Raw genomic sequence first — 26,645 nt, 5'->3', positions numbered from 1 at the left:
ATGTAAAATATTAGTTATGTTTTTTGAACAATAGATATATAATAACATTGAGTTTATTTTTCTAATAAGATTTGAGTTAATAAAAACTACATATAATTTAAATTTTTTTTGCAATAATCGTATAATTTTATTTATTATATATTTTTAAAAAAAATTAAATAAATTTCTATAATTATTATTTAATATTGATATTTTGATCTTAGATAATAGCATACTAAAAAATAAAAGTTGATTAGATTGATGAAAAACTAAGTTAGATAAAGTATTTGAATAGCTCAACGTCGAGTTTGGCCGAATTATTATCATGTCCAGTTTAGTTATATTTCGAAATCAATTTTGAATAAGCGACGAACATTCAGGTTTACAAATCTCTGTCTCAGATATGCTCTCTAGAACATGTTAAATGTCATAGAAGTTAAAGAGCACAAAAGAAAGGTCATAGAAGTTGTTAATCTCACAAATGAACAAGAAAGTTGAATCACGTAACATGCAACTAAAAGCAGAACCAAATTTTGAGAATCGGCATGCACATAATTATTGTGTGCTGAAAAGCAGGGTGTTGAGATAACTTTTCTACAGTGGATCAATTGGGTCCAATTCTTGAAAAAAGTTTAAAGCAACCCACTTCTTCTTCTCACATGGCCATGTCCACTTCTTTATACCATCTTCCATAGGGATAAGTTTGGTCCATTTCTCTCCCATTTAGGACTTCCTAAATTTAACTAGATTGCATCACTATAGTTTCTTATCCTTATTATCCTATAATATAACTGATTTTTTTTGAAAATCAACTTCTACATTACTTAAATTTCAGCCAGAACAGCATCCCGAAATTCTATTTTTGAAATACCTAGTATTAACAAAATATGACACAGGAAGTGTGTTGATTTTGTGTCAACAATTGATTGCGAAAATATTGAAGGTGACGGTGAGTCTTACCTTTCTTATACACGATAAATTATGAGAATATTAGGGTTACGGTGAGCAGAACCCCAATGCCAACCTCATATCATAATGTTGGAGGTTGAAATGTGTCTTGTCTTTAGTGTTAATGACGATAAATTATAAGAATACCTGATTTTTTTCACCAGCCTTATATCATGTTAAAGGAGTCAGTCCGAACATCGGAACCAATCAATCTAAAACCCAGTCTTTTCATCTAAGATATCGAGGTTTTGATTCTCGCTTGGATTTCATTGTTATTGTATGATGGGTGGCAATCTAATGTAGGCTCCGTTAGAGTTCTGTAGAAAATTATTATTTTAAAATATAAAATGGATAATTTATTTCATTTTTCATCATATATAATTACAAAATTTAATTATCAAATTAAGAACGAAGTTGCACAATTTTTTTATTTAAAAGATTATTTAAATTTAATGAAATAGTTTGAAGTGGTTATATTGTAGAATTACAATAAAATCACACGGTAGAATCAAATTTAAATTCATTTTTTTAAATTTCAATTGTTAAACTTTTTATAATATTTAAATATAATTATTATTCTACATTAATAACAAATTTTATATTGTTTGAAATATAATTTTACAATTTTTTATAAAATTTTATAATAAAATCAAGATTCTTATATATTGTATTATATGGTTTGCTGGCCCGGTCAACAAATATAATATTGCAAACACAGGCGGATTAGCAGTTTAGCACGTATAAATTCTTAGGCAGAATGTTCATGTAAGACTTATTGTACTAAACAAAAAAAGGTTAAACATCTGCGCATACCTTGAGGCATTCTGTCATGCCAAGCATTTTCACATTCTTATTTGTGACTTTTTTTTTGAACCAAAATACTTTTAAACTTCGAACCGTAACATAGGAACTGCATGAACATACTTCCTCTAAGCATGATATTTTTATAATTTTTTTGGCTTAAATGATAGCAAATGTTAGCAGACCGATTTTATTGAGTAATACTAGAGGTATAAAAGAAAGTTACAAAAAATTGTCATAAAATAACATGACATGGGTGATGTTACGTAATGAAAAAATTTAATTGATCATATTAATATAACTGCAGGGGGTTCTTTTATCTTTAACCAACCAACATGTTAAATGTGACATTTATAACTATTTTACTAATTTATTTTGTACCTCTATAATTATTCAATTTTATTTACTTTGGTGCATCATTTTTGGCGCACTAGGCATAAACTAGCCGAATTTTTATAAATTCAGTACTAAATTCTAGACTGACTGCATCAAACTAATCACTATGCACTTCATCTTTGTCCATCTCTTCGATATGCACAATTCTTACACATCTTTTATTTTTTCTTGCAACCCCATTTGATATATGTCCTTTTTCTTACATCTGCAATAATCTACTTATTTATAACACAATTGAAGCTCACCTTTCCTCTTTACTTTGTAGCCTTTGTTGTAGGGAATGTTTAAGTAGCTTTATGTTTTGTTTTCTTGAATAGTGATTAATTATGGAATCTGCAAGTTGATCATGTTCTTAAGCATGGCCATCTGATCTTGACATCTTCTGTTGTAGGTAATCTTTTTTATTTTTTTACTTTTGATTATTTTATTAGCATTATACTTCCATCAACTTTTCAGGCTTCTAATGGCTTATTATTTTATATTTATACATATAACTTTAGAATTGTCATCATTTCTCCAACTGATCAAATCTCGTTTTGCCCTTTTGATCTTACACCTTGCTTGTTAGTTTCCACATGCTACTTGTCTGGCATGATTTTAGAGTATATAGTTCTTTAGAATTTGTTGAATCTTGTATTCTAGGCTCCTTTATTGTTTACATGCTAGCATCTTTACTTGTTGATCAGGTATCTTTTTGTTTATGTATTTTTCAATTGAATAAGAATGTTATGATTGCAGACTCTGTAGAATATGTTTTTCGTAGAATAGGGTTTGCGATTCAACGAGGTTGTTGCTGGCCTGCCTCGTATACCTGTATAGACTTTTTTATTAATTGAAGAATTATACTTAGATGTGACCCTATTGAGTTAGATATTAATATACCATTAATTTTTGCAAGAATATGTTTTGTTTTGTACCATAAATTTGATAGTTGTTCTTTTGCTTTAGATGTCTTCAACTGATTTTCCTCTGCGGTGGGAGGGCACCGGAGATCAATGGTGGTATGCTTCCCCTATTGATTGGGCTGCTGCAAATGGACATTATGACTTAGTAAGACAGCTACTGCGCCTTGATGCCAATCATCTCATCAAACTGACCTCTCTTCGTCGAATTCATCGCCTTGAGAGTGTTTGGGATGATGATGAACACTTTGATCATGTTTCGCGGAATCGCTCTGAGGTTGCACATAAGCTTTATTGTGAATGTGAAACCAATGGAACTAAAAACTCCCTCATTGAAGCTGGCTATGGTGGATGGCTTATGTATACTGCTGCCTCAGCTGGGGATATGATTTTTGTTCAAAAATTGCTTAAAATGGACCCTCTTATGGTTTTTGGAGAAGGAGAATATGGTGTCACTGATGTATTATATGCTGCAGCCAGGAGTAAGAATTCAGAGATTTTTAGGCTACTTCTTGACTTTGCTCTTTTGCCTAGGTTATCAATAGGTAACGATAAAGAGACTGAAGTCATTGGGGAGATTCCGTCTTCATATAAAAGGGAGATGATTAATAGAGCTATACATGCTGCTGCTAGAGGAGGTAATTTGATTATCCTAAAGGATCTTTTGGAGGCTTGCTCTGATATATTGACTTATAGAGATAATGAGGGCTCAACTGTTTTGCACGCAGCTGCTGGTCGGGGTCAAGTTGAGGTGAGCCTTTCCCTGCTATGTCTCTTTTTTATATTTCTATGATTTCTTTGGCAACTTGGATCTTTCCCTGCTCCAAATATGCATCGACTTTTCCCATAGCAGCTAATTTTTACTTCTTACTTACAACTACATCAAAATGCATCATTATATCACAATGCGCCTGATATAAGCTTCTTAACTGTTTCCTTTAGCTGTCATAATAACTCGACTTCTCATTATAACATATTAGTTTCGAAACCAACAATATCCACGTTTCGAATCAGGCAGTGTACCTAAAAAGATTACTAATTCAACCTGAAAAAGTTGGCATCTTGGCCCCTATGAAAGTTATTTATATCTGGCTTTGCATTGTAATTTTTCAAATTCACATGCCAACAGTTGCATCTATCCTAGGTGGTTGTTGAGGCAAACAGTAATAAAAAGGGTAATTCCCTCTTCAATTTTGAGCAATACAAGTAGATTCAGTATGCAACTTACAATATAAGATCCCTTTGTTTGAATGATTGGATTTCAAAGTATTGTCATCCTCATTTTTCTCTAAGCTTCATCTTGTGGTTGCTAAAAAGTTCTAAAATTATTGAAGCAAACAAAATCAGATGACGAAGTTGGTATTTGATATCATTTAACAAAATCTGAGTTACTGATACATTTAATCTGTATCAGTCAAAATATATAGTTATCCCTTTATGATAATTGGCAAGGGGAGGGGTGTAACCTTAATGAAGTCTATACACTAGACCGGCAAGTACAGGTTTCTTGCGAGTAAATATCCTCTAAAGTCTCAAGTAGCAATAGACCAGTTATTGACATTGTCTAGTTCCTGGATATCAAAGTAGCATCATCTCAAAATAAAGCCCTACGGCTACTTAGCTAAAAAAGGTCCAACGGCCAGAACAAGGTTTATGCGCTTTAGATATAATTGTTCGAAGATACTAACTTAAGAAACTAAAACCTTCTACTGTATACAGTACATCCTCACGAACAAGGGTGGAATCAAGGGGGGGTGATAACCTCAAGCCCAGGCAAAACAACAATTTTAGTAAGAAACTTTTAATGAAATCATGATTTTTTAGTTAAAAACAGTAGAAATTTTACTTTAAGCCTCGGCTAGCCTCTAAAAAATTAGCGTTAATTCATTTAAGGCCCGGCTGTTTTGTGATCCTGGTTCTTCCTCTGCTCACGAATATCATTCTGAGTGCAGGTAGTGAAAGATCTTATAACAACTTCTGATATCATTAACTCAGTAGACCATCAGGGAAACACAGCCTTACATGTGGCTGCTTACAGGGGTCAATTAGCTGCAGCTGAGGTTATAATGCATGCAACTCCGCCATCCATGTACTCAAAAAATAATGCTGGAGAAACTTTCTTACATAGGGCTGTTACTGGTTTCCAAATTCCCATATTCCGGAGAGTGGACCGTCAGATTGAGCTCATGAAGAAGTTGGCGAGTGGCAACAATTTTATTATTGAGGAAATTATTAATGCAAAAAATAACGATGGCAGAACTGCTCTCCATTTGGCTGTAATCGGGAACATTCATACTGATCTGGTGGAATTGCTGATGACTGCCCACTCCATCAATGTCAACATATGTGATAATGATGGGATGACTGCTCTTGATCTCCTTAAACAACGTCCACGCTCTGCATCGTCAGAAATCCTTACTAGACAGCTGATTTCAGCAGGAGGGATCTTTAATTGTCAAGATCATTCCGCGCGGAGAGTCATTGCTCGCCACATAAGGATGCGAAGTATCGAAACAAGTCCAGGAACTTCATTTGAAATTCCCGACTCAGAAATACTCTCGCAGATGGTCACGGACAAAGGATCAAATGCCTGTGGCAGTGCAAGGTTGAGTCCTGGGTCAACACAGCCGAATAAACATGTTCTGCTTACAGAGAAGCATAGTCCAAAGATCAATAATAAATCAAGTTCTGGGAATGATGCATCACAACGTTGGAAACGCTTCCTCCACTGGCCCAAGATGAAGAAGAGAAAATCGAAGCCCGAGCCCCCTGAGAAAACAGTAGATGAAAATTCAGTCACCAGCTCAGAAGAAATTCCTGCTTCACTTCGATCTAAATATTCAAAGCCTTCATCACATCCTAACAACAAGCGAGCGCTTTCAGTAAGGAGTAACTGCCCAAGTCCCACTGCTAAAAAGAAATTTGCATCAGGTTTGGTACACGGTGTTATGCAGGCTATGCCACATTTTCAAGCTACGCGTCGAACGCGTTCTTGTTCCTTCTCAAAGTCACCAGCTACTTCTTCACCTTATTATTGGGATAAGCAAAAGGGAATCTATGTTGAGAATAATATGACAGAAGCATCCTGTTCTAATTCAGCTCTCGGTAATGAAACACCAAATGTGCTTCACAAACCAGCATTTGCTCATAAAAGGCCACTGATGAATCAAATCTGTTTTCGAGGTAAGCAGCAGCAGCATGAGTTTTATGACCCTTCCATACCATCTTTTACATGATTAGATAAAATCTGGAAAAGACTGCAATAAAAAACCATGAAGCCTCACTGATTGGTAGTTCAGCAAGACATGTAGCTGATATTTCAACATGTTCCTTGGTTTAACATGTCTAGATTATGTAATTGCTACCTTAAACCATAAACCATGTACAACTTTGTTTAGTGCAATCCTTTTTCGCATTCTTGGATGTTTTATTCTGTAATATGTCGACCTTTAAACATAAATATTGTTCTGCTCTTGAGTGGAGTAGCAACTCTTTGCAATTATTTTCTTTTCGAATGATAATATCACGAATTTGAAGGTTTCTTTTTATTTCTTGGTCGATTGTTCACAAAAAGAAAAGCAATAGATACTGGAAAAGCTCTCTATTATCTAAAAAATTCAAAATATCTTGTGAGCATTTTATCAAACTGGAAGAGTACAAACATCATACCTAAACTGATCTGTTGTTAGGCAAAAATAAAAGATTCAGAACATGAAACTACTCTTTAAACTGATCTCTAATATCATGTTGGATAACGTGTTGTGGGTAACTGGCTTTCGAAAGAAGGGTTTACTTTCGTTTAAAAACAAAAACAAGCATGTTGATGGAAGATCACAGAGAACCAAGCAATAGTATTCATTAAATTAAAAGCCCAGCACGCGAAAGCAAAACCATTTTCATAACGGTTTTAGTGTGGGGTGATAATTGGCACATGCTAGGTACAAAATTTTATAAATTTAGTTTGTTTTAATTATCTTACACTTCTTTATAACTTCTTTATAATGGTGGACTCCTCTTTTAATTGCCTTACACTACTTCTTTATAATGGTGGACTCCTCTGCATTCACAACAACCATACTAATCAAAATATATCAAAATTATATATTTTAGTATTTAGCATGTACTCATGAATACACACTATACAAATTCTATTATAATCTATTGACCCACTACTCAGAGCATCAACACTACCATCTCACTACCATCTCACTACCATCTCAGGGGGAGCTGGCTTAGGCCGGTGTCTAGGGCCTCACAATTTTAGGGGCCTCCAAATTTTTTTATAGTATTATATTTCAATATGGATCAAATTAATCATAATTAAAAAATTAAAAAATATATCCTATAAACAGGAGCCAAATATTACTATATAAGTGTTTTATTATAATAATAATTAAGTATTACTTTTTGGGCCTCAAGTGTCTATACCCAATTACCCAAACATTCATTTAAATTTATACAAAGTCCATTGGGATTACAAAATTTATATCTCATTCTCACATCACATATACACACCTTCTGGTCCGTCTCTACTTATTCTTGTATCAAATTCTCCAATTTTTCTTGTTCAATTACTTGGTTATTGATTTGCAGATTTCACTATGACGGGTAAAAGAAAGTTTGAATCCGGAAGTTCGAAAAGAAAAAGAAAAAAGAGAGAAGAAAAACTTACACAATCTCTCAAAGGATCCATGAATAGGTATGTGAAACCTACATCTATTCTTGATGAATCTTCGTCTTTACTTGCTGAAAATATAGTTGTGAATGATGAGAATTTAGATAAAGAGGTTTTGTCTGAAACTGTAATTGTGGATAATAATAATTTAAATCATGAGAATTTTGATGAAACTCTAAGGCATGTTGATGAAACTTTAAGCAAACCAATTGAAGTGCTGGAATATATTAGGAATATGCATTTTGCTTTTCCTAACACTTGGGTTGCTTATAGAATAATATTGACAATACATGTTACAGTTACAGTAGCTATTGTTGAGAGAAGTTTCTCCAAATTGAAGTTGATAAAAAATTATCTTCGATCAACTATGTCACAGGAGAGGCTAAATGGTTTGGCTATATTATCAATAAAGAAGAAAATGGCCGTTGAACTAGAGTACAAAAAATTTATTGAATCTTTTGTACATCAATTATTTAGGGGCCTCAATGTTTTGTTTTGCCTCAGACCTCCGGTATGCTGGAGCCGACTCTGAGCATCAGAAAATGAGTATTATAAGCTACTGACCCAGTACCCAGAGAATCAGACAATTCAGAATAGCAAGTTAGCAACTGATAACTCCGGTGAGCGGACGGCTCCGTCCGTCGGCGTTCCTGGACCTTCTGTGCGTGAGAGAGGTGTAGCTGCAGGTTGGGCGCCTGCAAAACAACACCGGAAGGGGGGTTTGGCTCCCACGGCGCCTCCGGTGTGAGAATGAGAACAGGCTTTGGAGAAGATGAAGGGATATATGTTTTTTATAATTTAGAGGCTGCTGTGTATGTGTGTTTTTTTGTGATGGCTGCTATATGTTTTTGAGTGTATGTGAGTGTGTGAGTGCAAGAGAAATTATTTTCCAACCCCTAAACCCTTCAGCCTTGGGGGTATATATAGCCCCAAGGTAGGGTTTAGGGGTAGTTACCTCTAAATCTGGGCCGTTGGATCTTGGGACCAGAGGACGCCTGGCTTGGGTGGATTGCTTACATGTGTCCAGGGGAGGACCACCTCCAGAGTGTCCTAACGGCCCCTGACACGCGCCGTGCTTTTCTGGTGTGCTGGTTGTTGATAGCTGTCATAGTCATGTGCCCACGTACCTTTGCTTGGCGGGTTGTGGGATGTGCATGTGCTTGCTGGGACCTCCCTCACTGTGGTTTTGGCCCTGATCCGGATCCGGGTATGCAGGCGGATCCGGATCCGGGAAGTAGGATAGGCCCGGGCCTGGGCTCCTATGCTTGATTGGCCTAGGAGAGGGGGGTCTTAGCAGGTCGGTTGATCCTGCCTCCTTTTAGTCCAGGTTGACACCTACCCGGGTCTATTATACCCTATCATTTGCCCCCCACTCCCTTATGCAGATTTTCTGGATGAGGGAGTAGATTGGGATCGCATATTTGGCTTGGAGAAAAATTTCTGCCCCTGGTTGACCCCCAATCCGGATCTGGTGTGGTAGATGCCAATCCGGATTAAGGTAGAATAGTTGTTTATGAAAAATTTATGCTCCTGGTTGCCCCCCAATTCGGATCTGGTGTAATTGATACCGATCCGGATTAAGGTAGAATAGTTGCTAAAGAAAAATTTCTGCCCCTGGTTGCCCCCCAATCCGGATCTGGTGTAATGGATGCCAATCCGGATTAAGGTAGAATAGTTGCTTATGAAAAATTTATGCCCCTGGTTGGCCCCCAATCCGGATCTGGTGTAATTGATACCAATCCGGATTAAGGTAGAGTGGTTGATGCCTTGAAAAAATTTCTGCTCCTGGTTGCCTCCCAATCCGGATCTGGTTTGGTAGATGCCAATCCGGATTAAGGTAGAATAGTTGCTTGAGAAAGAATTTCTGCTAGTGGTTGATCCCGGGTAGTCGTTCGGGATCCGGGTAGGTTGCTTCAGGTTCTGCCAATTTTTTCAGAATTTGTAACGTTTTTCTCTCAATTTCCCCCCATGAATTTGAATTTCGACAGTTGTATTCCTAGAAAGTCGCCCCCATAATGATTATGGGGTTTAATGCGGTTTAATGTGTATATATATATTATTATTTTATTTTTTTTTGTAACTGCTGGGTGAACCAGTGTTTGGGTGCCACGTGGCAGGGGAGTTACTCTCCGGGGCCTATAAAAGGCTGCCTCCCCCCTTCCATTTCATTTTTTATTTCCACCCAAAAAACGAAAAGTCTCATTGCCTTTTTATTCTCTCTTTCAAATCTCTCGGAGTTCTTCGAAGTCTTGGAGTTTCTTCGCCATTTCCACCGCCGTTCTGCCTTTTCTCGCTCTCGTGTTCAACAAATCTGTAAGCCTTTCTTCTTCTTGCTTTTTCTCTTTCGACTTCTTGCGCTTTATTTTCGAGTTTTTGTGTGCTCCGATTTAGTGGTAGAGTTGTTTTTGATTCATTTTTGCGGTGGACATGTTTGTTTTACGGTTTTGTGTGTTTAAATCTGTATTTTGTGTGTTGTTTGGGTTTGATTTTGGCTTTTTTACTTGTCAATTTTCTGGGTTTTGCAAAGTTGTTCTTCATGTTCTTGATAAGGAAATTTGTGTGTATATGTAAAGAGGGGTGGATTTTGCTGTTTGATTCTTGTGATAACTGTTTGTGGGTAATTGTTTTGATTTTGATCCGGGTTGGGGTGTAGGACCCGGATTTGGGGGAGGTTTATGGTAGGATTGTATAACTTAGGTTTTATCTGTTTTTGGTTGCTTTTGAGCCGGGCATGGGTATTTGCCGTTGGGATCCGGGTATATGGGTTTTGTTTCAAGTTTTCTGTTTCTATGGATCCGGATCTGGGTTCTTGTCATCGAGATCCGGGTCCATTGTGGTTTGATTTTGTGGATTGTAGTTAACATGATCCGGATCGTTGATGTGTTTCCGGGTTGGACTTGCATTGGTGGTCCGGGTCATTAGGTTATGATAAAATTAACATAACGTACCTGATCCGGACCACTTAGTAAGAAAAATAAAATCTGTAGGGCACAGACTAACTGACCTTCAATTTAATAGGTATATGGTCCGGACCAAGGAGCGAGCTAGGAAAGTGTATAATTGCTATCCAAACTTTTCTGACGAAGAGAGTGATCCGGATTCGTCTGGTAGAGAACATATCCGGGGCGAGATGGTTAGAAAGGGGTCCGGGTCTGTGGGAACGATTACGAGCTTCCGGTTCAAGAGGCTCCCAGAGAACTCTATCATTTTCACTCCGGATGGCCGTTGGTCCGATATTAAATATCACTTTGTTAGGAAGCCACCTGGGTTTGAAGATAGCATATACTATACCCGGGTCAGATATGAGAGGCACGAGGATGGCCACCCGGTCGCTTATGATCAGGGTGCTCTTGAGGCAGCTTTTGCTTCGTTTGGGATCTACCGGGATCATTACCAGCTGAAGGATTTTCATGCTGAGGCTGACCCGGGTGATATGGACAAGGCGATCCGGGCTGCTTTTCAATTGACTAGTGATATTGCTTGGAGGTGGCCCGAACCGCATGAGAGGATCTTCCATCGTCCTGCGGATGGTTTTGTTCCGGTTTGGCTGGTGCATCTAAGGTCCGGGTGGAGCCCCCGGTGGCACATTTTTCTGAAGCACCTTTGTAAGTATGTCTACAGGATTTCTCCTATGCAGATAACTCCGAATGGGATCAAGTCTATGACCCGGTTCATAGCTTGCTGTAACAAGTCCGGGCTCCTTCCTACCTTCAAGTTGTTCCACCAGATTTTTTACCTTTCTAGGTCAAGCCAGAAACCTTTCTACGAGCTGAGGTTCCGGGCAGCAGAGTGCGGATTCGGTCCGGGTAGGTCCAAACCAGTTATGCACCAGACTTCTTTGAAGCATTGGAATGGGGAGATACTGATGTTGAAGGGGTACGATTTGGAGTATCTTCCTTATTTTACAGCTGGGGATGTTAAGACCAAGTTCAACCCAGATATGTTAGAGGGGGAGGCTGTGGATCAAATTAGGAAATTTTGTGGTAGTCTCGGGTTCCAGCCAACCCGGGATACATTTATGAACCATAAACTCCTGTTCCAACTTGGCTGTAAGTTCTTTTTTAACATGTTTTTTTTGATCCGGGTCTCCATCCAAGCTTGGAGAACCGGATTACCTTTCTTTTGCTTGTAACTTGTAATTTTTGGTCTGGATCAACGTACCTTTTGGTTTTTTACTTGTAGCTGATTTGCAAAAAACGTCTTGACATGGTCCGGGCTTACTGCAGTATTTTATTTTCGGATTTGGTAGTTTTTACATTTTTATCAATCATATACTGATAGTTTTCCTTTTCCATTTTTCAGGTTTGCCGCATTACAACCCTGCATCCCGGGCCATAATGTCTTCTTCAGCCTATGCAGCAGCTTTTAACTCATTAGGACTGGCATATAAGACAACAAAAGGGGCTCCTGGGACCGGATCCGGGTCTGCTGACGCAGAGGGTGGAGCCGAGTCTTCGGCACCCCAGAATGTTCATGATCCGGGCAATGTGCCCTTGGGCAAGGACCCGGACGTCCAGGATATATCTGACGAAGAACCTCCTTCCAAGAAGAGGAAGTCCGTCCCGGGAAAGCCTCCTCGCGGAAAGGCCGTTGTTGCTGACCGAGTCATATGTGATTCGAAAGGGAAGGGACCGGATGGGGCCCCTATCCGGATAGGGACAAAGAGCCTTATCGATCTGGCTGGGTTCATGTCCAGTATCCCCTCCGAGGAAGATTGGGAGGAGGTTGAGGGCTACAACATGGCTGCTGCCTTGAAGAGGGTCACAGGCCAAAGGGGGCAGGTAACTTCTAAATTTTTAAGCCCGTAGTTCCGGATTATGCCCCCCAATCCACTTTTCCCTTGCAATAATATTCTTCTTTTTTTTTTGTTTCTCAGCTTGGGAGTGCGATGTCCATCTGCTCCGACGTTGCCTTCACTGAGCTCAAGGAGGCTAACAATCGGACTAAAGCTGAGAAGATGCTTTCTGATTCCCTGAGGGGTGAGCTGGAGGAGGCCCGGGAGGGGTTCCGGGTGGGGGAGGCCGGGTTGAATGAGAAGATGAAGAACTCCGAAACCCGGGCTGAGGGGCTGGCCCAGGAAGTTGAGAGGCTCAAGGCCGAGCTTGCTGCTAAAGAGAATCTGAATAAGGAGGCCATCATTGCTGAGTTTAAGGCTAGCGATGTTTATGATTTCGAGGTTGCTCAGGCCGGAGTTCCCGAGGTGCGCAGGTCCTGGATTGTTGCCGAGTGCCATATAAAGACTGACCCCTTAGCTTCCTGGGAAAGCTTTATTCAAGAGTTCCTTGCTGCAAAGGCTGCGGTTGAGCAGGGTGAAGGAGAACCGGAACCCTATGATGGTCCGAGCCCCAGCTTCCTCTAGATCCGGACCAGCTTTGCAAAGCTTCTCGGGCCCCGCCCATGTAATTTCATTTCTAGGATTTCTTGATTTCGTACTTTGATTTGAACTATATGTAATATTTGGATTTGTTCCGGATCGATGGCGATCCAGATCTTGCTTTGAACCTTTCTTCCGTCGTAGAAAATATTTGTTTTTCTTTCATCTGTTTTTATTTTTATGAGCAATCTGGATCCTGGCTCTATTGCGCAAATGATCCTGATTCAGGTTGTGGCAATGCCCCCCGATCCGGATGGGCTTTATATCCGGATTGTTCCGGGTATGAAGTTGTATCCGGATTTGCTGTTGAAATTGTTTTCGATCCGGGTATGATACCCACCTGGGTTGAAGTGTTATTTTTTGATTTATGTAGTTGGGGAAATACAAGTGCATAATGGTTGTTTGCAACTTGGATTTGAGTGTTAATCCGGGCTGTTTTTTGCTTTTAAATTTGCTTTCAATCCGGGTATATGAACCACCCGGGTTGATGTTTGCTTTTTTGCTTTATGAACTTAAGAAATATGTGTATAATGGTTGTTTGCAACCCGGATCTGAATGCTTATCCGGGTTATTGTTTGCTCTTTTGCTTTAGGTAATTGTTGTTTTCAACCCGGATTCGGATTGTTATCCGGGTTGGTGTTTGCTTTTTTGCTTTATGTAATTGGAGGGTTACCTAAGTACATATTGGTTGTTTGCAACCCGGATTTGAATGCTTATCCGGGTTGTTTTTTGCTTTTAACTTTGATTTCAATCCGGGTATGTTTAATCCGGATTGGTGATTGTTCCATTTACTTAGAAATTTTCTAAGCAAATAGTGGTTGCCTTTGTTTTTTGCTTCCAACCCGGGTATGAAAACGTACCCGGGTTGTTTTTTGCTTCCATAACTGGTAATTTACAAGTAACAACTTTCTAAGAAAGGAAAATTCTTTTCATTGATTTGCAAATTTTTTCATACAAAATGCATTGTCATAGATTGGTTGCTTGACATAGGCTACAAGTTCTGGTTGCTTTTGGTTGCTTTTTTTTTTTTTTTTACTGGTAAAACTTTCTGAGCCTGAGTCCATGCCATGTATTTGGTACTTCAGACTCATCCATGTTCATGAGCTTGTATGTTCCTGGCCTTAGAACTTCCTTGACTTTGTATGGGCCTTCCCACTTTGGCATTAGCTTTCCAGTATTAGTGGGGTCTGAAGCTTATGTGTCTCGAAGGACCAGATCTCCTACTTGAAAGTTTTTGACCCGGGACTTCTTGCTGAAGTGCTCTCTTGTTTTTTGCTTATACTTTTCCATTCTTGCCACTGCCTGGTCTCGAACTTCATCAATTAGCTCAATATTCGTTCTGAGCCCCTCCTCGTTTGCTATTTCATCAAAGTTGATTGCTCGATGGGAGGGGGATCCCACTTCAATTGGTAGCATGGCTTCAGTTCCATAAGCCAGCTTGAAGGGGGTTTCTCATGTGCTTGTTCTGGGGCTTGTTCTGTATGCCCAGAGTACATTAGGCAATTCTTCTGGCCATTTTGTTTTGCTTTCCCTGAGTCTCTTCTCTATCCCCCTGAGAAGTATTCGATTAGTTACCTCAACTTGGCCATTTCCTTGAGGGTAGGCTACAGATGACTTCTTGTGTCGGATGCCCCTTTCTTGAAGGTAGGATTCAAATTCTGAACCGATGAACTGCGGACCATTATCTGAGACAAGTACTCTCGGGATTCCAAACCTCATCAATATGTTGTCCATGAACTTGATGCAGTCTTGTTGGTTTATTGTTCTCATTGCCTTTGCCTCTACCCATTTTGTCATATAGTCAATTGAGACTAGTAAGTACCTGAGGTCTCCTCTGGCTCTGGGAAATGGTCCCATGATATCAATCCCCCATACGGCAAATGGGATTGGTGACAAGACTGAGGAGGGTAGTACTGGGCTCATCCGTGTCACATTGCTGAAGAGTTGGCATTCCTTGCATTTTTTCACAAAGTCTATTGAATCCCGGTGGATAGTAGGCCAGTAGTACCCCTACCTTATGATTTTGTGAGCTAGTGCTTTTGCGGACATGTGGTCCCCGCAGATTCCTTCGTGAACTTCCATGAGGCAGTATTGTGCCTCTCCTGGGCCTATGCACTTGAGGATTGGGGAGGAAAAGGTCCGGCGATAGAGTATTCCCTCTTCCATGAAGAATTTCAAAGATTTTGCCTTTAACCTTTGAGCCTTGCCTTTATCCTCTGGGAGCTCTCCCTTCTCCAATTAGTTAATGAATGGAGTCATCCAATTCAGACTGTTTTCTATCTCCATGACTTCCTCAGATTCTGTGCTTGGTTTCTGCAATTCTTCGAAGTAGACGGAGCAATCCAGGTCTGACGAATTTTGAACAAGTTTAGACAATGTATCAGCTTCTGAATTCTCCTCTCTGCTGATTTGGATGACTTGGATTTTTGGTATGGAGGTTAGGTAGCTTTGGACCAGAGCCTGGTACTTGGCTAGAACTGGATCCTTGGCTATGTACTCGCCATTTGTTTGCTTTACGACGATCTAGGAGTCGCTGTAGATTTTGAGATTCTGAATCCTGAGTGTTCTTGCTAGCTTCAATCCTGCAATCAAGGCCTCGTACTCTGCCTGGTTGTTTGTTGCTGAGAATGCGAATGAGATTGCTGTTTGGATTGTGAACCCTTCTGGGCTCTGTAGGATGAGCCCTGCTCCCGATCTCTCATTTGTTGAAGAACCATCGACTTTGAGAGCCCAGGCTTCTGTTTCTTGATCTGTGTTTCTCTCAGGGTCAATGCTCATGGGAATGGGCTCTTCTTCTGGGAAATTGCATTCTATGATGAAATCAGCTAGAGCCTGGGCTTTGATTGCTGTTCTAGGAATGAAACTTAGATTGAACTGACTTAGCTCAACTGACCAATTTACCAATCTCCCTGAGACATCCGGCTTGTGTATTATCTTCCTTAATGGTTGATTTGTTACAACTCGTATCTCCCTTCCCTGGAAGTAGTGTCTGAGTTTCCTGGATGCTGTGACTAAGGCATAAACAAACTTTTCTAGCCTCGGGTACCGGGTCTCTGCATCTTTTAGCACTTGGCTCACATAATAAACTGGTTGCTGTTTGCCATTCTCTTCCCTGATCAAGGCTGCTCCAACTGCCAGGGCCCCTGCTGACAGGTAAAGGGATAGGGGTTCCCCGGGTTGAGCTTTTGTTAACACAGGGGCTTGAGAAAGGTACCTTTTGATTTCTTCAAATGCGCTTTGGCATTCCGGGCTCCAATTAACTTCTCTCTTGTTGGTTGCTCCTTTTAATAGGTCAAAGAAGGGTAGGCATCTCTCAGCTAGCTTGGAGATGAATCTTCTGAGTGCTGCTAGCGATCCTGCTAGCTTCTGCACATCTTTTTGTGTTCTGGGAGCCTTCATCTCTTGAATTGACTTTATATTTTCTGGGTTGGCTTCAATTCCTCGGTTGCTTATCATGAATCCAAGGAATTTTCCTGCCCCTACTCCAAATGTGCATTTTTCTGGATTGAGCCTGAGTGAGTATTTTCTCAAGTTGTCGAAGCATTCTCTCAGGTCTCCTATGTGCCCGGGGACGCTTGTGGATTTTGCAATCATATCGTCCACATAGGATTCCAGGTTCCTTCCAATCTGGTCCTTGAAGATTTTATTCATTGCCCTTTGATATGTTGTTCCCGCATTAGTCAATCCGAACGGCAGCATTACATAGGCATAGACCGCCCTGTGGGTGATGAAGGCTGTCTTTAGAATGTCTCTGGGATTCATCTTGATATGGTTGTACCCCGAGTAGGCGTCCATGAAACTTAGCATCACATGCCCAGAGGTTGCATCGATCAATTGATCAATATTTGGCAAAGGGTAGGGGTCTTTTGGGCATGCACTGTTCAAGTCTGTGTAATCGATACACATTCTCCACTTTCCGTTTGGTTTTTTCACCATCACTACATTTGCCATCCATTCTGGGTATTTGACTTCGCATATTATTCCAGCTGTCAGTAGTTTCTCAATTTCTTCATCGATTGCTTTTTGCCTTTCCGGGGCAAAATTTCTTCTCTTTTGCTTGACTGGCTTCCTTTCTGGGTTGACGTCCAAGCTATGCATCGCTATGGATTCATCCAACCCGGGCATTTCTTTCGGGGTCCAAGCGAATATATCAGAGTACCCTTGGAGTAGTGAGACCAAGTCTTTTCTGAAATTAGCCTCGAGCCCGGATCCTATCTTTATCTTTTTTGAAGGATCGCTCGTGCTGATCAGAATTGTTTCTGTTTCAACAGCGGCCTCTATCTTGGATTGATCCGTATATGATACCATCTTTTGGATCCGAGCCTCTGTATTTTTTTTCATATAAATCTGAGCCTGGGCTGTCATCTCTTTATTGTCTCTTTCTTCAGTTATTTCTGGGTTGGTTGCTTGCACAGTAGGGTTGTTTTGGTCAATGCCTAGGCCCAATTCAATCCCCTTTGTGACTTGGTTGCTTTTTTGCTCTTCTGAGCCTTGTTTGGTCGCTTTTGGATATGAGAGGGTCTCTATGACCTGAACTTCTTTTCTCCCATCATCCCTTGATTGTTTGCGATGTTTCTTAATACTTTGCTGTTTCCGGAGCACGACAGCCTTTCTCTTGTTGTCTTGATGGGTCTCAGCCATTACCAGAGTCTGGCTATAATATCTTTCAGCTACCTCATAGTCTCCCTTGATTTCTCCTACCCCGGTTGGGGTTGGGAACTTGATTTTCAAATGTGATATGGAGGTGATTGCTTGGATCCTGGTCAAGGCTGAGCGCCCAATTATGCCGTTGTAAGATGAGGGAGTATTGATCACGTAGAACTTAATCACATGGGTAACTTGGTTTGGGGCCGATCCAAACATTACTGGCAAGTACAAAGTTCCTTGGATCGGGACCAAGTTGTTCCCGAACCCATACAGAGGGTCCTCTTGGCATTCATTGGAGCGTACGCTCCCAAGCTTCATCCTGTCCACAGTATGCTTGAAGAGTATGTTTACTGAGGATCCATTATCGATCAACATCCTTCTTACTTCGTTGTCAAAGATATCAAGTGTTACAACCAAGGCTTCATTGTGATTCGGGTTGACTCCTTCATAATCCTTGCTGCTGAATGAGATCATCATCTCCGGGTAGGATTGGATTGAGAATACCTCATCCCCTGAGCCCGGGCTCCTAGGGGGAGAGTGCGAGCCTCCCAGGACCACATTTACCACATTCTTACCTTTTCTTGGCCTTTCCTCTCTCTGATTTTTCTCTCTTGAGATATATTGATTGAGGTTGCCTTTCTTGACTTGATCTTCAATGAAGTATTTTAGAGAGAGACAATTCTCAGTCTTGTGTCCATGGGTTTCATGATAGTCGCACTGCCTGTTGTAAGGCCTGCTCTCTGGGGGAGTCTGCATTGGCTTTGGAGGATAGTAGAATGGCTTTCCCTTGATCTCCTTCAGTATCTCTTCCAGGGTCCTGTTTAGTTGTGTCCACTCTGGCTCTTGCCTAGGTTCCCTTTGCTGCATAGGGGGACCGGGATCACTTTTGGATTCTGTTTTAGGACCCAATCTTTGGAATATTGGGGTGTTTTGTACAACGTTTGCTTGCTGGATTTGGTTGCTTTGTTTGAACTTTTTCTCCTGATGGTAACCCCCTTTCGGTCGGTCATCAGAAGATTTGTTCCTGTTCCCTCCATTCCGAGTCATTCTCATTGCCTGGAGAATATCCGTTTCTTTTATGAACCGGGCTGCCATAGAATAAGCAGCGGCCAGGCTTTGGGGTTCCTTGTTTATCAATTCCACAATATCTCTCTCGTTGTGTTCTGGATCCAGGTTTCTTCGAAATATGCTTAGAGCCTCCCTTTCATCTAGATTCGAAACTTTGTTGATGGCTTCCTGGAACCTCCGCATGTAGGCTGAGAGTGCTTCGTTATCGTACTGGCGAATTGTCTCCAGGTGGCACATGTGCATTTCATGTGTTTTATTAGCTCTGAATCTTCTAAGGAAGGCTTCTCTGAATTCTTTCCAGGAGTGGATGCTTCTTGATGGGATTCTGCTGAACCATCTTTGAGCCCCCCCTTTGAGGGTCGAAGCGAAGAATCTGGATTTTGTCAAGTCATTGTAATAGTATATCTGGGCTATCTGTTCGAAATAGTTGAGGTGCTCTTCCGGATCCCCCAGCCCATCGAAAGAATCGAAGTTGTAGTGTTTGAGATTTTTCTGTCGGGGGATGGCTTCTAGGGAGTGGCTGAAGGGCGTGAGGGTTTCCCCAACTTCGAAATAGTTGGGTTGCTTATAGAATAATATTGACAATACCTGTTACAGTTACAGTAGCTACTGTTGAGAGAAGTTTTTCCGAATTGAAGTTGATAAAAAATTATCTTCGATCAACTATGTCACAGGAGAGGCTAAATGGTTTGGCTATATTATCAATAAAGAAGAAAATGGCCGCTGAACTAGAGTACAAAAAATTTATTGAATCTTTTGTACATCAATTATTTAGGGGCCTCAATGTTTTGTTTTGCCTCAGACCTCCGGTATGCTGGAGCCGACTCTGAGCATCAGAAAATGAGTATTATAAGCTACTGACCCAGTACCCAGAGCATCAGACAATTCAGAATAGCAAGTTAGCAACTGATAACTCCGGTGAGCGGGCGGCTCCGTCCGTCGGCGTTGCTGGACCTTCTGTGCGTGAGAGAGGTGTAGCTGCAGGTTGGGCGCCTGCAAAACAACACCGGAAGGGGGGTTTGGCTCCCACGGCGCCTCCGGTGTGAGAATGAGAACAGGCTTTGGAGAAGATGAAGGGATATATGTTTTTTATAATTTAGAGGCTGCTGTGTATGTGTGTTTTTATGTGATGGCTGCTATATGTTTTTGAGTGTATGTGAGTGTGTGAGTGCAAGAGAAATTATTTTCCAACCCCTAAACCCTTCAGCCTTGGGGGTATATATAGCCCCAAGGTAGGGTTTAGGGGTAGTTACCTCTAAATCTGGGCCGTTGGATCTTGGGACCAGAGGACGCCTGGCTTGGGTGGATTGCTTACATGTGTCCAGGGGAGGACCACCTCCAGAGTGTCCTAACGGCCCCTGACACGCGCCGTGCTTTTCTGGTGTGCTGGTTGTTGATAGCTGTCATAGTCATGTGCCCACGTACCTTTGCTTGGCGGGTTGTGGGATGTGCATGTGCTTGCTGGGACCTCCCTCACTGTGGTTTTGGCCCTGATCCGGATCCGGGTATGCAGGCGGATCCGGATCCGGGAAGTAGGATAGGCCCGGGCCTGAGCTCCTATGCTTGATTGGCCTGGGAGAGGGGGGTCTTAGCAGGTCGGTTGATCCAGCCTCCCTTTAGTCCAGGTTGACACCTACCCGGGTCTATTATACCCTATCAGCAACCATTTCCCGATGTGCCCTCTTTTGGATGATTTGCGGTTTATTCGATCCAAGTCTCATGTCGAAGTGATAAAAAGAGGAAAAAAGTGCAAGACAGCTCGAGTATTATGCAAGTTTGGTCGGAGCATCTCCAAAAGTGAATAAATGTTAGATATAATATATACGTGACACTTTAATATAATTAATATATAAAAAATTTGATCACTCCAACAAAAATTCCTCTTAGATATTTCCTCCGTCCCAAAATACAAGTTCTTTTAACTTTTTACGCGTATTTTAAGGTGAATAAAAAGAATAGTTCTATAAATTATTTTTCAATATTTTTTATAAATAAAAGTATACATATTAAATTTTAATTCAAGAAAAAAAAATTAAAAAAATAATATACGGAGCTATGACTTTTATACCTATTAAAATACGCGTAAAAAGTCAAAGGAACTAGTATTTTGGGACGAAGGGAGTATATTTTTAGATCAGGAAAAAGACACGCTACATTTATTGAATTTATTCCCATCATCTAAATCAACACACGCCAGCTACAACTTAAAATATGGTCTAACCTTTAAATTAATGCTCTCTTTTAATTTTTTTTATTACAAATAACATACTACCTTAAATAATTTTAAATATTATTTAATTATTAATCAAAATTAAAAATTCTAATATTATATTGTAATAAACTATGCTTCAAATAAAAATTATATATATATGTAAGTGATGTTTGTTAATTTCACTATTTTCATTTTTAAATATGTTATTATATTTATAATTGTAATAATTTTTATTATTTTGTAATATTTATTTTAAAAAAATTCATAAATATAAAAAATTAAAAATATTGTCATTAAATATTTTTGATTTAAATACATGTTTAATTTTCAATTGGATTGAATATAACTAGCTTAAATTTATTTTAATTTTATATTTAAAATTAAAAATAAAATAATATTTTGGATAGAGCTAATGAGTATAGCTAAGGAGTATAAAACCTAAGAGGTTCAATAAAATATTAGCTAATGATGTTTATGATAACAAGTTTACTTAATACCCTTGAAGATGCTCTTACGTTCTAAAGTAAATAATATAAAAAAAAAACGATATCATATTAAAATTAAGAAGTGTTACGCATTGTGCATCCTAACACTATCATTTAATATTTCAAAAATCTTAACCATTTCTTTATATTTTCAATTTTAAGATATTTTTTCACAATTTTTTATATTTTTAAAATTTTCAAAAATTATACAATTTTACTACATATAAATTAATCATTTTCGAATTTTCTTTATTACATTCACATCATACATGAAATATTACTTAATTGTAAATTTACGCTACCTTACTTATTTTTCTATTTTTCTCCATTTGACGGTCGTTTAGGGTCAAATGAATTTTGGTTAGAACGCGTTATGTTACAAAATAAATTAATTCAAATTTCAAAAGTGCACTAAAATTGTTGAGCAACAATATAAATGCCACTAAATATTATATAACAATTTTAATCATAACATCATGTGCATGAATTGTGTGTGGACAACAAGATGTACTCCAATAAATTAACAACTCGTGCAGCCTCTATTTCAATTAAATTTATGTACATGTTTGTTTTTTCAATACTCAACACCATGGTGAATGTCTGTGAGAGGTGGAGATGGCTCAATATCAAGACATTGATGTTTAGATGGCTGACTTGGATATTAAATCGGAGGAGAATGGTAGTTTTGAGTTTGCGGTGGATGTGGTGGAGGTGACAAATAAGTTTGATTTGTGCATGGTTGGAAGATTTTTAACAGAAAAAAATTTAAATATTCGAGCAATGAAAGCTAGATTGGCGGATATTTGGAAACCAACTATGGGTATCAATATTAAGGAAATAGAGTAAGAGATCTTCTTGTTTAAATTTTATCACGTGAAGGATAGACAGTGGGTTCTGGATGGTGGTTCATGGTCCTTTGATAATGCAATGTTAATAATTCAAGCAATACCCCCGGGGGGACAACCTCTAAAGTTCCTCTGTGGTATATAAGTTTTTGGATACAGATTCATGATTTTCTTGCTGGTTTTATGTCAGAAGTGGTAGGCAAACAATTGGATAATTTTTTGTGAGTTCTTGAAATATGACCCAAAGAATAACAATAGCATCTGGCGTGAGTACATGAGGATTCGTATTCGTCTGGATGTCAGGAGGCCTCTGAGGAGAAAGAAGAAAATTACAAGGAAGGATGGGTCTGCTTTTGTGGTGCTATGTAAGTATGAAAGACTAGGAAAGTTCTGTTTTGTATGTGGGATGCTAACTCATATAAACGATTCTGTAGAAAAAACCTGGAGAATAAGGAGGAGTCTAGTGTGTGTGAGTGGGGAAGCTGGTTACGTGCACCACCGCGTAGGGTGGCGATGCAGGGTAAGAGCAAGTGGTTGAGGGAGGAGGATGATTAGGAGTGGGAGGGGCGTGTAGGAAGGGATAACTGTCGGGAGAAATTTAAGGATTTTGAATTAAAAGATAAAGATAAGGCTGAAATCGTGGAGAGAAATTGTAGGGATATGTTGCATGGTTTAAGCTAGTAAAATAAGCAACACTAGTTTCCCAACTTTTCAAATTAATCGAGCTGGAAACAGTCAAGATAAGGCTAATTTTAGTGGGCTAGATCAGGAGGAATTAGATGGGCTGAATATTGAGGAAAGAAAAAGGAGGCGTAGTGAGACAAGTTCTGTTAGGCCTACGGGTGTGAGTATAGGACTGGATAACATGGTAAACAGTGACATAACTATGGGAACTATTCTTTCTAATTCTGATTGTGTAGTTTCATCTTTTAATGATTTGGCTCAGTCTGCTTTGCAGGCTAGCCAGCAGTAATGAATTTTCTTAGCTGGAACTGCAGGGGTTTGGGAAATCCTCGAGCAGTGAGGTGTTTGGGGGACGTTCTGAGAACCCAGAAATATGATATTGTTTTCCTTATTGAAACTCTTTCTTTAGATGTTCGAATTAATGAGTTATGTAGAAAATTTGGTTATGTGTTCCATTTTACAGTAGACAGTGTTTGCAGGAGTGGAGACTTAGCTCTTATGCGGAAATTTAATGTTCTATGTGATGTTGTAGTACATTTCTCTAATTTTATAGATGCTCATATTTTTAAGCAGGGTGTAGCAGACTTGCGTCTTACAGGTTTTTATGGCTACCCTGATCGCTCTCGGAGAAGGGAATCTTGGTCGCTTATTCGTTCCCCCAGTTCTCTCTCTTCTCTGCCTTGGTGTATTGTTGGTGACTTTAATGATTTGTTGAGTGAAAGTGATAAAAAAGGCTTAGTTGCTCATCCTCAGTCGCTCTTAGATGGTTTTAAAAATATTATCTCTGATAGTGCTCTAACGGAAGTCGACTTGAATGGTGGCTCCTATACTTGGGAGAAAAGTAAAGGTAAATCTAATTGGGTCAGAGAGAAACTGGATCGTGCATTTGGGTGCAATGAGTGGTGGAAGAAATTTCCCTCATGTAAACTCTCTCTGCTTCAAACTGTTGTCTCTAATCATAATCATATCTTCTTGGATTTGGTTAGCACGGAGTTCTCAATGGCAAAATTCAGATTCAAGTTTGAGAACACTTGGTTGAAGGAGCAATTGTTTCATGATGAGGTGGTGAACTTCTGAAAAGGTATCCCTGTGGTGCACCTTCTTCCTCGCTTGGAATTTGTCTCTTCTTCCATGACTAAATGGGGTCGTAATTTCTTTCATAAGTTCCGAGAGAAAATAAAAAAAAAGGAGAGACTACAAGCTCTGGAAAACTGTGAGGATGAACATTCAGTGAATGAGTATTTTATGGTGGAAGGTGATCTGGATAAACTTTTGGAGCACGAAGAGGCTTATTGGAAATAACGAGCCAAGAAATTTTGGCTGACAGAAGGTGATACAAATTCCAAATATTTCCACGCTGTAGCGTCTCAAAGAAAAATGAGGAGTAATATCTCCCTTCTTATGAATAATAAAGGTACAAAAGTGGAAAATCGCGTATGTATGTGTTCTATTGTCAAAGGTTATTTTGATGATATTTTTAATGGCGAAATTGTCACTAAGATGATGAATAGTAGAGAAATCCCATATGTGATCAATAATTTGGATAATGAAAATCCTACTGCAACTCTCGAGTTTGTAAAATTTAAGAAAGCTATTTTTGAGAGCACCCGGATAAAACGCCTGACCCTGATGGCTAAAATCCAGCATTTTATTAGCATTTCTGGGATGTTACGGGGGTTGAAGTATTCAATTGTTGTAAATATTGGTTGGATAGGTGTCGAATCCCGGCTGATTTAAACAACACCAATATAATGCTGATTCCGAAGAAGGTAAATCCTACCTTGGTTAAAGATCTCAGACCTAGCACTATGTAATGTCCTATATAAAATCATGGCAAAGGTCTTATCTAATCGATTAAAGAGAATTCTTCCGAGCATGATTAGTGAAAACCAGTCAACTTTTGTTCCTGGGCGGAGTATAAATGATAATGTCCTTGTAGCGTTTGAAATTATTCACTACATGAAGATAAAATATAAAGGCCTTGAAGGAGACGTTGCCCTCAAATTGGATATCGGTAAAGCTTATGATCGAGTCATTTGGAATTATCTGCGAGCTGTGATGTGAAAAATGGGAATATGTGGTAAATGGATTGATTGGGTTATGATGTTCGTCTCTACGGTCTCGTATAATATATTGTTCAACAATGATATGATTGGACCGATTTGTTGGTGTAACAGCCCGCATTTCCGGACTATTAATTCTAAATCGAAAATAATACAAAACAAATTATGAATCCAAAATTCTATTACAATGGTGACTATTAAAAAAGCGCAGCTAACGGAAGTCCAAAAGTCAATCTACTCCAATACTAAGTCCTCGAACTCCAACGCTATCCAACTCGAAATCGAAACCTGAAATATTAAAATAATGAGTTGCGAAGCCCAATAAGCAACTATCGTCCAACGGCTCAAAATAATATTTTTAAGTTTTTCGAAAACACAATTTAACCATGCTTGACACATAACACAGATCACACAAAATCACATATATATTCGATAACAAGGTGAACAAAGATGCACACGATATAATCAACAACCATTATCAAAGCGAAACACACGACACATTCTATAATCCACATCATCAAAATTCTTAATCAATCAATAAATCTTAATAACAAATTCTTATCTTTAGTCCCACAGTCCTGAATCACATCTTATGCCACACTTTGCCAGTGACCGATATTTTATACTTTATGTCACACTTCCCAAGTGACCGGATTCTAATTCTTATTCGAAGGGGCTAGTTTACGTCCCTCGTCAAGTGAAACTGAAGCTTGACAAGGTATCGATGTGTTCCGGAACTTGTGCAAACTAGTTCTAAGTATCACACTGTCCAGTGATCGAAATCTTATTCTTATACAAGATTAAGACTGGGGATTTCCGAAAATTTGTTATCTTATTAATCACATATATGTATCACACTTATAATAACTAAACAAATATCCGTGAACATCTAATCAAACATAACAAGGCACGTTACACAATGCATACGGAGCAATAAAGACTCACTTACATAATCAAACAGATAATTCATGTTTCAAAATATACGGAATAACGAATAGTCACTTACAGAACACGTAAGCAAACAAATAATATAGAGAAACGGAAAGTTACTTGCCTCAATCACGCAAACAGATAATTCACATTAGAACACACGATCAATCCTTAGCAACCCATCAAATACGGAAGATCTAATATCTCGATCTTCTCAGTGATTCCAATTCTGATCAGATCCTTGTTTATCCTTTTTGACCATCTAAACGACGTTATCTTGAAAAACATAAACCATGAAGGTTGTAGAGAACGAAAGGACCTTTCCGAAAAGTCCAGGATCACTGAATTCTGACTTACGATGAATTTTCTATGAATTTTACAAGATTGATAATTTTTATGAATAAAGGCCTACGAATTTTAATGATTAAAACGAGGAAGACGAATATGATGTATTTATAATGATACAAAATCCTATTTCTTAACCTACAAATTATCCATATTAGGATCTGATCCAAATTTTAGACCCATTGGTCTAATTCAAATTTTAAATCCTAAGCCATATCTAATTTTAATACTTTTTATTCTATTATTCAATTATTAATCTAATTCTAAAAATTACGGGATATTACAGTTGGG

The 26,645-nt window shown here is 39.1% G+C and overlaps 2 protein-coding genes across 3 annotated transcripts; both read left to right on the top strand.

The window, feature by feature from the left end:
- Nucleotides 1–2,214: 2,214 nt before the first annotated feature.
- Nucleotides 2,215–6,574, top strand: LOC141683529 (uncharacterized). 2 transcript variants are annotated; one of them, XM_074488268.1, is made up of 3 exons: nt 2,215–2,515; nt 3,073–3,777; nt 4,979–6,574. In XM_074488268.1, exons 2-3 carry the CDS (start codon nt 3,073–3,075, stop codon nt 6,260–6,262), a joined length of 1,989 nt encoding a protein of 662 aa, XP_074344369.1. In that variant the 5' UTR covers nt 2,215–2,515; the 3' UTR covers nt 6,263–6,574. The 2 variants fall into 2 exon arrangements, with proteins under 2 accessions (XP_074344369.1, XP_074344368.1); XM_074488267.1 differs by lacking the exon at nt 2,215–2,515 and adding an exon at nt 2,593–2,810.
- Nucleotides 6,575–23,304: 16,730 nt separating this feature from the next.
- Nucleotides 23,305–24,093, top strand: LOC141685087 (uncharacterized). The gene has a single exon (XM_074490212.1). The coding sequence runs from the start codon at nt 23,305–23,307 to the stop codon at nt 24,091–24,093; it is 789 nt and encodes a 262-aa protein (XP_074346313.1).
- The last annotated feature ends 2,552 nt before the right edge of the window (nt 24,094–26,645 follow it).

Source organism: Apium graveolens, chromosome 9 (genome assembly GCF_009905375.1).
Source record: "Apium graveolens cultivar Ventura chromosome 9, ASM990537v1, whole genome shotgun sequence".
In the NCBI taxonomy this organism is placed as follows: Eukaryota; Viridiplantae; Streptophyta; class Magnoliopsida; order Apiales; family Apiaceae; genus Apium; species Apium graveolens.
The sequence above is the reverse complement of the archived record's forward strand: the minus strand, read 5'-3'. Positions and strand labels throughout refer to the sequence as shown.

Excerpts from the sequence above, each read along its gene's own strand:
- LOC141685087 (XM_074490212.1), top strand. The coding sequence starts at position 23,305 with ATGAATTTTCTTAGCTGGAACTGCAGGGGTTTGGGAAATCCTCGAGCA.
- LOC141683529 (XM_074488267.1), top strand. The coding sequence starts at position 2,700 with ATGCTACTTGTCTGGCATGATTTTAGAGTATATAGTTCTTTAGAATTT. Across the intron at positions 2,811-3,072 it reads CATCTTTACTTGTTGATCAG|ATGTCTTCAACTGATTTTCC; the intron begins GTATCTTTTTGT and ends CTTTTGCTTTAG. Across the intron at positions 3,778-4,978 it reads CTGGTCGGGGTCAAGTTGAG|GTAGTGAAAGATCTTATAAC; the intron begins GTGAGCCTTTCC and ends TTCTGAGTGCAG.